This window comes from Gekko japonicus, unplaced genomic scaffold (genome assembly GCF_001447785.1).
Source record: "Gekko japonicus isolate JY-2015 unplaced genomic scaffold, Gekko_japonicus_V1.1 scaffold2945, whole genome shotgun sequence".
NCBI classification, from domain to species: domain Eukaryota; kingdom Metazoa; phylum Chordata; class Lepidosauria; order Squamata; family Gekkonidae; genus Gekko; species Gekko japonicus.
Genome location: NW_015172636.1, coordinates 24644 through 35732, shown reverse-complemented (window position 1 = coordinate 35732; position 11089 = coordinate 24644). Strand labels below are relative to the sequence as shown.

Sequence of the window (11089 nt, the reverse complement as noted above, 5' to 3'; positions counted from 1 at the left end):
GCAGATGCTCCCCCCCGAAGAGGGCCTTTTGCACCCCCCTTCTTTTTTTTTGCAAAGCTCCCCTCCCTCCCCCTTAATTGCAATGCGGCTTTCTCTGCCCCTCGACTGTTGTCCCTCCGGGCCGGGCTCCTGGAGAGGTCCGGCTTTGGAACAGTGCTCCCTCTAAGCTGAGTGAGTGTGAGCCGGCTCACAGTTTTTTAGCCTCTGGCTCACACCTTTTTTGGCTTAGCCCAGGAAGGAGGGCCCCGGAGCAAACTGATTTATGCAGCGGCCAAATCATTCGCTCACCACTTTAATGCCAGGAGCTCACAACGTAGATCCTGACTTTTTTGAAGGATGGAATGACTTTACCTAGAAAAAAACTGGGATGTGAAGCACAATTTGCTATGTTTAGAACAATATTGAGATTAATCGATGTTATCTTAAGATGTACTGGAGGGTCAAAGGGGGAAACATTGCGGGAAGCCACCAGGAGGGAGGGGGGGATATGGGAATATAGGTATTGGTTTAAGAATGACAATAGTTTTTTTTTTTTAACTGTAGGAGGTTATTTCCATGGAAATAAAAAATTCTTTTACCAAAAAAAACCAACGTAGCATTTTTGCTCAAAAGACTATACAGCTTAGAGGGAACATTGCTTTGGAAGTCGTGGCGGTTTGTGAGCAATGCGCCCTCTGAGCAGTGGAGCCCCGTGAGCAAACATGCAACTTCTGGGAGCCGCTGGCGTGAAAGTTGCAGAGCGGGCCACTTGGCTCCGGCGTCAATCCGTTTGCCCTGGAGGCCCCATCCCTTCCCGAGCGAAGACAAGAATGGGTGAGCCGGAGGCTAAGAGACTGTCAGCTGGCTCACACTAAACTCAGCTTAGAGGGAACACTGTTTGTTATCCCCCTAGAGCAGCGGCATCCCCGCCTCCATTGGCACCCTCACAACGACCCTGGGAGGTAGGACGGGCGGAAAGGCTGTGTGTGTGTGAGAGAGAGAGAGTCTAGGCCAAAATCCCTTAGCAAATAGGGTTGCCAAACTCTAGGTGCCGCAGAAAAGAGCAAGAGTGTTGAGTATTACAAGTTGAAAACACTCAGTACATCTGGGGTTAAATGTTTGTTTATGTTACTCACAGTTACCCTTCCCCATGCTAGAATGTAGTAAAAACCTTTTTATTTTAATCACACATGGACTCTCAGTCTGAATTATTTTACTCAGGCTCTGCTGGGCCATATTATCTCTGCTAAATACCATTTCTTCAATATCTCACTATCACCCAACAAAGAGTCCAGGAGCACCTTAAAGACTAACACAGTTTGTGGCAGGGGAGGAGCTTTCGGGAGTCACCGCTCACTTCTTCAGATACAGCTAGAAGGAGAGTGAGTCCCTCTTGTCCTTGGTTCTCGAGGTTGACAGATTCCCACTCTCCATAGGGCTCAATGGGGTGCCTTCCATGGAGACAGATCAAGATGGGTGACGTGCTAGCCGGCCTGTAGCAGGAGAAAAGAGCAAGAGTCCAGGAGCCCCTTGAGGTTGCGGACTTTCGTGAGTCACTGCTCCCTTCTTCAGTCTGTATCTGTATCTTCTTCAGACTGTATTGGAAGCAGTGGCCGGTCTCCATGGAAGGCACTCCCTTTTCTAGCTGTATCCGAAGAATACAGCTAGAGTCCCAGAAAAGCTGGAGCCATCCAGCTCCTCTGATTCAAATGCGCTTTAAGGTAACCGCGTCCCCTTTCCAGGCTCGACGGGCGTGTCGCTTTAAGAGGAGGCGGGGCCTCGCGTCCCTTCGGCCGAACGGCTTCGCAGGACCCGGATCCGGAAGCGTCAAGGGGAGCCACGTGGGTGGGAGAGCGAGGATGGAGCGGGAGCAGAAGCGGTTCGAGTCCGGCGAGCTCCCCGCGCTGCGCCGGATTGTCTGCGAGCAGGGGCTCCTGTCCCGTCCCGACGGCTCCGCGTCCTGGATGCAGGGTCAGCCTCCAGCCAGCCCTGCCGGTTCCCCCTCGCCCAGGGCTGCCTCCCCCCCCCCTCCCCGCTTCCCTTGCCCCCCAAGTTAAGCAGGCTCAGAAAGCCAGGGGAACCTTTCAAGAATTAAGAACATTTATTGCCCATTCAGGTGGGTGGCTGTGTTGTGTTGGTCGGAAGCAGCAGCAGAATAAAATTGGAGTCCAGGGGGCACCTTAAAGAGCAACAAAGCTTTATTCTGGGTATACATGCTTCCGTGTGCATGCACACTTCTGAAGAAGTGTGCATGCACACGAAAGCTTGTATACCCGGAATAAAACTCAGTTGGTCTTCAAGGTGCCCCCTGGACTCAAGCTCTATTGCAGCTTGGGTTTTTGCTTGTCTTTAAGGTGCCGCTTAAGGGCTGCGTTGGCTCAAGTGGTTAAGATGCTAAACTGCCGACTGGAAGGTCGGCAGTTCGAGGCCCGACTGCCGTGTGACGGAGTGAGCTCCCGTCTCTGGCCCCGGCTCCTGCCAACCTAGCTGTTCGAAAGCAAGAAATTGCAAATAGGTAAATAGGTACCTGTGGTGGCTCAAGTGGTTAAGACGCTGAACTGCAGGCTGCGGAAGGTCAGTAGTTCAGCAGTTCAAGACCCGAGTTGCCACATGATGCAGTGAGCTCCCGTCTCTAGTTCCAGCTCCTGCCAACCTAGCAGTTCGAAAGCAAGAAATTGCAAGTAGATCAATAGGTACCACTTCGGTGGGAAGGGAACAGCGTTCCGTGCACCTCAGCGTCTAGTCATGCCGGCCACGTGACCACGGAAACGTCTTCGGACAGCGCTGGCTCTTCGGCTTGGAAACGGAGATGAGCACCGCAACCCTAGAGTCGGACTTGACTGGGTTTCGAGCAAGGGGAAGCCTTTACCTTAAGGTGCCGCTTAGAGTTGTCAGCTCTGATTTGGGAAATACCTGGAGATTTGGGGGGGGTGGCGCCGGAGGAGGGTGGGGTTTGGGGAGGGACTTCAGTGGGGCAGAATGTCGTAGAGGCCACCCGCCAAAGCAGCTGTTTACTCCCAGTGAAGCGATCCCTGTCCCTCAGAGATCAGTTGAAATCCCAGGAGATCTCTGGCCGCCAGGTGGAGGTTGGCAACCCGAGTGCCACTGGACTAATGCTTTGTTTCACGGTAATGGGCTAGCATGGCCCCCCCCAACCCAGCTCCCAGTTACTAGTCCACAGTTGCTGACTTATAGTGCTTGGGGTTCGGGAAGCTTTACAGTTGCCAGCCACCAGGTGGGGCCTGGAGATCTCCTAGCATGACAGCTGATCTCAGGAGCACAAACATCAGCTCCCCTGCAGGGAAATGGCTGCTTTGGAAGGTGGCCTCTTATGGCGCTATACCCTGCCCCAGTCCTGCCTTTCCCTGGGCCCCACCTCCAAATCTCCACGGATTTCCTGGTTAGCGTTGGTAACCCTAAACAGCTCTTTATTTCCAAATTACTGGCATCCCTTAAGAACATAAGAGACGCCAGTGTTGGATCAGGCCAGTGGCCCATCCAGTCCAACACTCTGTGTCACACAGTGGCCAGAAATACCAGGGGCCATCAGGAGGTCCAGCAGAGGGGCCAGGACATTAGAAGCCCTCCCACTGTTGACCCCCCCCCCCAAGCACCAAGAAGACAGAGCATCACTTGCCCCAGAGTCCCTATCTATATCTTGTGGCTAATAGCCACTAATGGACCTCTGCTCCATATCTATATATCTAATAGCCAAGTTGCCCCTGGAGTGCGGATCGCTAAATCAGCGCTCTGGGGGGCCGGGGGAGGTTTGTGCACACGTGGGCCAGTCCCCACGTGTGCACAAAAATAAAAAAAGTTGAAAAAATTTTCGGGGGGATCCCCCCGAAAGTGACAGAGCGTCCCCTGCGCATGCGCCGCCGCCACCACCTCCTCCTCCTAGGAACCGGCGGGCGGGCGTAGGACTGTGGGGGGGGGGGAGGACCAGCCTCGCTGCCGCCTCCTCCTTTTCGGAGCCGCCGGTAGGCAGGCCGGGCAGGCGGGGGGGGGGAAGACCGGCCTCGCTGCCGCCGCCTCGGGGAGATCGAGGGGGGGATGGAGGAGACCGAGCTCTTCTCCCCTCCCCCGCGAGTATCGCGGGTCCCATTTCTTGCTTTCGAACTGCTAGGTTGGCAGGAGCTGGAACTAGAGACGAGAGCTCACTCCGTCATGCGGCACACTCGGGTCTCGAACTGCTGAACTACCGACCTTCCACAGCCTGCTACCCTTCTTCTTCTTTTTTTGAATTTTGAAATGTTTATTAAGATCTAGTATAACATATCAAAACTGCAAATTTTTTAATTTTGAAACGTTTATTAAGATCTAGTATAACATCTCAACTCGGGTTCAAGTGAGCTCCCATCTCTAGTTCCAGCTCCTGCCAACCTAGCCGTTCGAAAGCAAGGAATTGCAAGTAGATAAATAGGTACCACTTCGGTGGGAAGGGAACAGCGTTCCGTGCGCCTTGGGGTTTAGTCATGCCGGCCACATGACCACGGAAACGTCTTCGGACAGTGCTGGCTCCTCGGCTTTGAAACGGAGATGAGCACCGCAACCCTAGAGTCGGAGTTGACTGGCTTTCGAGCAAGGGAACCTTTACCTTATAACATCTCAAAACACACGATAACTGCAAAACATTATGCAGGAGTCTTGAGGCTCCGAGATTACAAACCAATCGGTTGGTCACCAACAAAACATTAACATACATCTACAGTTATAACATAATAAGATGGTATCAATTCCGCTCCACCTATACAAAAGTGCTGTTTAAACCATACGTTCCAAAGAATTGAGTCAGGTCTGTGGCTACCCTTCTTAAAGAAGGGTACAGTGATTCCTGAAAGCTCCTACCCTGCCAGAATTTTTGTTAGTCTTTAAAGTGCTATTGGACTTTTGTTCTTTTCCCACTTCTTCAAATAAGCTCCTACCCTGAAACACATTTTTTTTAGTCTTTTAAGGTGCTCCTGGACTCTTGCTCTTCTCTGCTGCTGCAAACAGACTAATACGGCTACCGATGCTCCCTCTAAGCTGTGGAGTCTTGTGAGCAAAAATTCTCCTTTGTGAGCAACTGGCATTCAAGTTGTGCACAGGCAATTTGGCTACTGCATAAATTAGTTTGCTCTGGAGCCATCCCTCCTGAGCGAAGACAAAAATGTGTGCGCCGGAGGCTAAAAAACTGGGCGCTGGCTCACACTAACTCAGCTTAGAGGGAACACGGGCGGCTACCCACCACGATCTGTTTCCAGGTTAAAAATATTACGGATGTTTTCTTGCTAGCAATTGGTTTGTTCCTGCTACCCTTTCCCCCCGGCTATAAACGTAGACGTCCGTTATCTGTTTCGGCAGCCTCTTTGCTTTCTGGGCGGCAGAGGCCCAGAGAGTGTTTGGGGAAAGGCTACGCCATATAATTTCGCCTACAAATAGAAATCCAGTGTTTTCGCCCTTCCCGCTCTCCACCTCCTGCGGGCTGGGGATGTAGGCCAGAGAAGCTGGGGTTCAGCCAAGCGCTCGTGCCCACCTGCTTCCCTGTTTCTGCTTGCTTCCAGGGGACACATCCGTGTTAGTGGGTGTCTATGGACCGACGGAAGTCAAGGTCAGCAAGGAGATCTATGACAAAGCTACCTTTGAAGTGATGCTGAAGCCCAAAATTGGGCTACCAGGTAACAAATATTGGCCCCGGTCACACGGTGAAGTTGCCGCGGGAGAGGCACGGGAGTCCCGTAGATTTTCCAGGTGCAATCTCACCCGAACATCTGGGAAGCGCAGTGCTCCCGTGGCTCCCCGGCCGAAGGTGCGGAGTTAAAAACTAGTACCTATGAGGTACTAGTTTCCTGAAACCGCGGGCCAAGGGTGGGCGTCTGATTGCGTTCTCGGTGGACTTGCGTGGCATCCGGCGCCCGCCGCTGTTCGTCTCTGCAGGTTGCGCAACAGCGGCCAACAGCGCATGCACACAAAGAGCGATTGCTAGTGCGATCGTGTGGCACGGCTTCTGTGCCGCGCTGCAGGATACCCGTCTGATCGGCATTTTCCCCGAATCACGGGACCTCGACCGGGACGTGTGCTCGGGCAGCTGCACGTTAGTTTCCTCCAGGGCAATTAGCCACACCTCCCCTCCCCCCATATCTGGCCCGTGTGACCGGGGCCATTGGCTTTAATGTAAAAATAAATGAATCAACTTGCCTTAGAAGCACAGTAGCTTTAGGCGGTGTTCTCGATCCTCCACATTTCCCGGTTAAGGGGGAAAAGGCTGTTCAAACAGATGAGAAAGATGATCGGACTCCAGGGGTAACAAGAGAAAGAAGTTTTACTTACCGAAATAGCAGCACATCTTACATGACGTATTCGTGTAGGTATCTTTAACTGACTGTGGACAGATTGGCTTCAGAAAGGTTAACTTGCTGCAGCTCCGAGCCCAGGTAAGAGAGAGAAGAAGAAGAGATTGGATTTATACCCCATGGCCCTTCACTACCCAAAGGTGTCTCAGAGCGGCTTACAAACTCCTTTTCCCTTCCCCTCCCCACAACAGACACCCTGTGAGGTAGGCAGGGCTGAGAGAGCTCTTGACAGAAACGGCTCTTTTTCAAGAACTGCTCTTATCAGAACTACGGCTTGCCCAAGGTCATCCAGCCAGGTGCAAGTGGAGGAGTGGGGAATCAAACCCGGCTCTCCCAGGTTAGAGTCCGTGCACTTAACCACGACACCAAACTGGAGAGAAGAAGAGAGGTCGTATATGTATGATGAAGCGGAAGGCAAGCAACCAAAGAGGCTCAGCATCTAACCCAGGAGAGGGTGGCGCCAACTGCCAAGTGTGCCCTAATGAGGGGATCCTTTTAACCCTTTCCCTCCCAGATCCTCTTGCATGCAGAGTTACAGTATCCAACAGCAATTTCCAGTGTTGCAAAAGTATCCAGATATAGCACCATAGAGCAGGGAAGGGACCTCCAGTGTCATCTAGTTCAACCCACTGCACAATGCGGGATATTCACAGATACTTCCCCACCGCCACCCCCAGAGACCTCTGCTCTATCCCCAGAAGAGCCAGTTTGGTGTACTGGTTAAGTGCGCGGACTCTAATCTGGGGAAACCGGGTTTGATTCCCCCACTCCTCCAATTGCACCTGCTTGGATGACCTTGGGCAAGCCGTAGTTCTGATAAGAAAAAACACACAAAATCCTGTGATGTGAATACTATTAAGAAGATTTATATAATTTGTTAGACTTTATAAAATTGCAAAAGATTTTGTCAACATCCTAATTTGTACAATATTGTAAATAAAAAGTCCAATATAGTCCAACATAATGAGTACCCGGTATGAACTCATTTCAACTTTTACAGTCTTCCTCAGATGTAAGTCTATATTGTAAGGGGAGGTCAGCTTCTTAATCCAGCTCAATATTGTAATTGCCTTCTGATAAGAGCTGTTCTTGAAAAAGAGCAGTTCACAGTCAGTTAAAGACACCTACACGCTGGGTGACCTTGGGTCGGTCACAAGTTCTCTCAGAGCTGTTCTCTCCAGGGCAGTCCTCTCAGCGCTCTCTCAGCCGCACCTACCTCGCAGGGTGTTCGTTGTGGGGGGAGGAAGAGACTCCGAGGTAAGGGTTCGGTGTAAATCTAATCTTCCCCTGTGCGATCCCTGTATTGCCCCTCCCTAGGAGTCACCGTTTCTTCCTCCCTCCGTGCCTCCCGCGTGTCCCTCCACCCCCCACCCCCTCGGATGAGTTGTCCTCCTCCCTTTCAAAATGTCAACGCTGTTAAACGAAGAAAGAACGTCTTTCAATTGAGATGTCAGCATCGAGGCATTGGCGCGTCCCCCCGCCTCCTCCTAATTGAGATTGGCCGTGTGCGCGCGTGCTTTCCACCCCGCCCGCCCACCGAGAAGGAGCGTAATCAAAAGGTGATAGGAGCTGTTATCTCCGCCACCACGCAGGCCATCTGGAATCCTGCGGCGATGCCATCTGGAACTCTTGTTCGCTCCGCAGGGAGCTAGTGGCAGAAGAAGAAAAATTCTCTGCTCCTTTCTTTTCCCTCCTGCTGAGATTTCCCCCCCCCCCACTGCTGTGAAATCTCTGGCTTTTCTGCAAATAATTAAATTAAGAAACAAAAGTATCTCGGCAACAAAAGATTAAAAAAAACCCAAACCCTGGAAACGTTGCTGATCCTCTCCAAAACGGATGGCGTTCCAGGCAGGCATCTGCGTGCTTTGAGGCACTGAGTGCTTAAGAAAGTAATGTTGTTATATATATATCATTTTGAAGGAATATATTTTTAAACACTCAACTATGTACAGTTTGACGCAGCTCACAAATGCTGATGGGAGATAATTCTTATTTATAACGACGTTCTTGTAGTGAAAGTCGTTTAAGAAAAGAAAAAAGAAAAGAGAAACAGGAGTTGAAAAATGTCAAGGGCTTAGCAGTAGAGAAAAGCTGACAGCTTAGGGAACTTCATCCTGCTTCCAACTTTGTGCATAGGTCATTCTGGCAGTCACAATCATATACCACATAAATGTCCTTTTCGCCACACTCATTTTGAGTCTCAAAAGTAATTTCTGGTCCTCTAAGCTGAGTTAGTGTGAGCTAGCTCACAGTTTTTTAGCCTCCGGCTCACACATTTTTGTTTTAGCTCAGGAAGGATGGCTACAGAGCAAACCAATTTAATGCAGCCGCCAAATCACTCGCTCACAGCTTTAATGCCAGTAGCTCACAAAGTAGAATTTTTGCTCACATGACTCCACAGCTTAGAGGGAACATTGGTCGTAGGTATAGGAACTCAGTTCAAAAGTTCAGTGGAAGTGAAATATTGTTTCTTAGACTGTACTTTCCTCTGTGTTTCATTCTTATAAATAAAAGTTTTCTTGTTTTGATTTTAAAAATTTAACCTTTGACGAGAACCATCGCTGAGCGGTCCGTCTTAAGGTGGGTGTGAGCTTTGGGGTTTCACACCTGGTTCGTCTCCTTTGCCAGGGGTCTACGAGAGAAGCCGGGAACAGATGATCAAGAAGACATGCGAGGCGGCCGTCTTGGGGACCCTGCATCCCCGTTCCTCCATCACGATAGTGCTTCAGGTAGTCACAGACGGCGGTTCTGTATCCTTTTCCTCGTCTTTGGTGTCTGGGAAGATGCTGTGGTCTTGGAGCGGTATAATTGCCGGAGGGTAGGCCTAAAGAATGTTTGTGTGAGTAAACACAAAAGAAAATTCTTTTAAGGCGGGTAGCCATGCTTGTCTGTAGCAGGAGCAGGAGTCCAGAAGCGCCTGAAAGACTAACGAAATGTGTGGCAGGCGAGGAGCTTTCAGGAGTCACTGCTAGAGATGTGAAGGCCCGGGAAAAAACCAGAAAAATTCGGGGGGAAATGGTTTTTTCCCAAAAAATTGAAAAAATTGAAAAAAGAAAAAAATTATTATGGAACGTTTCATTTTAACATGATGAATAAAGTATTTTAAGACAAGGTGTTCAAATATTTTCCAAATAATTTCTAATATATATATATGGTATCAGATTGATCTAATTTCTGTGCACTGAGGACAAGCAAGTCCTAGGTTACAAACTGAACCCTCCAATGCAAGAACAAGATGCATTTCTTCCTTTAGGAGGTGCGATTGTCAGAAGAAAATAAAAAAGTTTCAGTTTTGTTTTTGCATGTGGGTGGGTACTCTGTTTGAAATAATTGTTTGGACACACTATATTTTTAATATGCTAGTTGTGATAATTTCATGCCAAGTAAAAATGTCCATAGTCATATTTTATGTTCCTAAAGTAACAGAATGACTTTCAATCTATAAAAGACAAAAGAAATGCTAATGTAGCATTTTTTTTTTCAATTTTTCTGAAAATTTTCGTTTTTCCCCCGGAAAAAATCAGGTTTTTTTCCGAGCTTCAAAATTTCCAGAAATTTTACATCTTTAGTCACTGCTCACTTCTTCAAGATGGGTCACCGTGTTTGTCTGTTTGTAGCAGGAGAAAAGAGCAAGAGTCCAAGAGCACCTGAAAGACTAACAACATTTTGTGGCAGGGGAGGAGCCTGCGTGAGTCACTGCTCAGTTCTTCAGCTACTTGGTACATACTTTGGTGTGGCATTGTGGGGGTATCCCATCATTCTTTGCGTATATCCATCAGTCCATATGCGCTCTCACTTTGACAGCACGGCTCGATTCGAGTCCAGTAGCGCCTTAGAGAGACCAACAAGATATTTTGACAGCCGTGAATCTGTGTTTTGGACGTAACGGCCACCGTAGTAATTGTCGAAGACTTCAGCTACTTGGTACATACTTTGGTGTGGCATTGTGGGGGTATCCCATCATTCTTTGTGTATATCCATCAGTCCATATGCGCTCTCATTTTGACAGCACTGTTCAATTCCAGTCCAGTAGCGCCTTAGAGACCAACAAGATATTTTGACAGGCGTGAATCTGTGTTTTGGATGTAACGGCCACCGTAGTAATTGTCGAAGAGTTGCTTCCCCATTAGCCTTTCCCTCCCCCCCAGCTGCAACACATTCCTTCCCTCCGTGCGAAGGTGAGGCCTCAGCCTACTTGCCTTTTGAGGAGATTGCTTTTCCTGGCAGCTGCCATCTAGGCCAGCCAAAAGTGGCTGAAGAACATAAGGAGAGCCCTGCTGGATCAGACTAGGGGCCCATCTAGTCCAGCATCCTGTCTCTCAGACGGAGGCCAACCAGTTCCTCTGGAGGGCCAACAACGAGGCCAAAGCCTTCATAAGAACCTAAGAAGAGCTCTGCTGGATCAGAGCAGTGGTCCATCTGGTCCAGCATCCTGTCGCACACAGTGGCCAACCAGTTCCTCTGGAGGGCCAACAATGAGGCCAAAGCCTTCATAAGAACCTAAGAAGAGCTCTGCTGGATCAGAGCAGTGGTCCATCTGGTCCAGCATCCTGTCTCACACAGTGGCCAGCCAGTTCCTCTGGAGGGCCAGCAACAGGGCAGAGAGGCCGAGGCCATCATAAGAACATCAGAAGAGCTCTGCTGGATCAGACCAGTGGTCCACCTAGTCCAGCATCCTATCTCACACAGGGGCCAACCAGTTCCTCTGGAGGGCCAACAACAGGGCAGAGAGGCCGAAGCCTTCCCCTGATAAGAACATCAGAAGAGCCCTGCTGGAT

The 11089-nt window shown here is 49.9% G+C and overlaps 1 protein-coding gene across 1 annotated transcript in view; it reads left to right on the top strand.

Annotated features, from left to right (window-relative positions):
- Positions 1-11089, top strand: part of EXOSC5 (exosome component 5) — a gene marked incomplete at its 3' end in the record, with an annotated part of 26143 nt that overhangs the window by 141 nt on the left and 14913 nt on the right. The window contains 4 exon segments of the mRNA XM_015421701.1: positions 1746-1828; positions 1830-1950; positions 5523-5636; positions 8940-9061. Of these exon segments, the coding sequence (XP_015277187.1) occupies positions 1746-1828; positions 1830-1950; positions 5523-5636; positions 8940-9061 (440 nt within the window).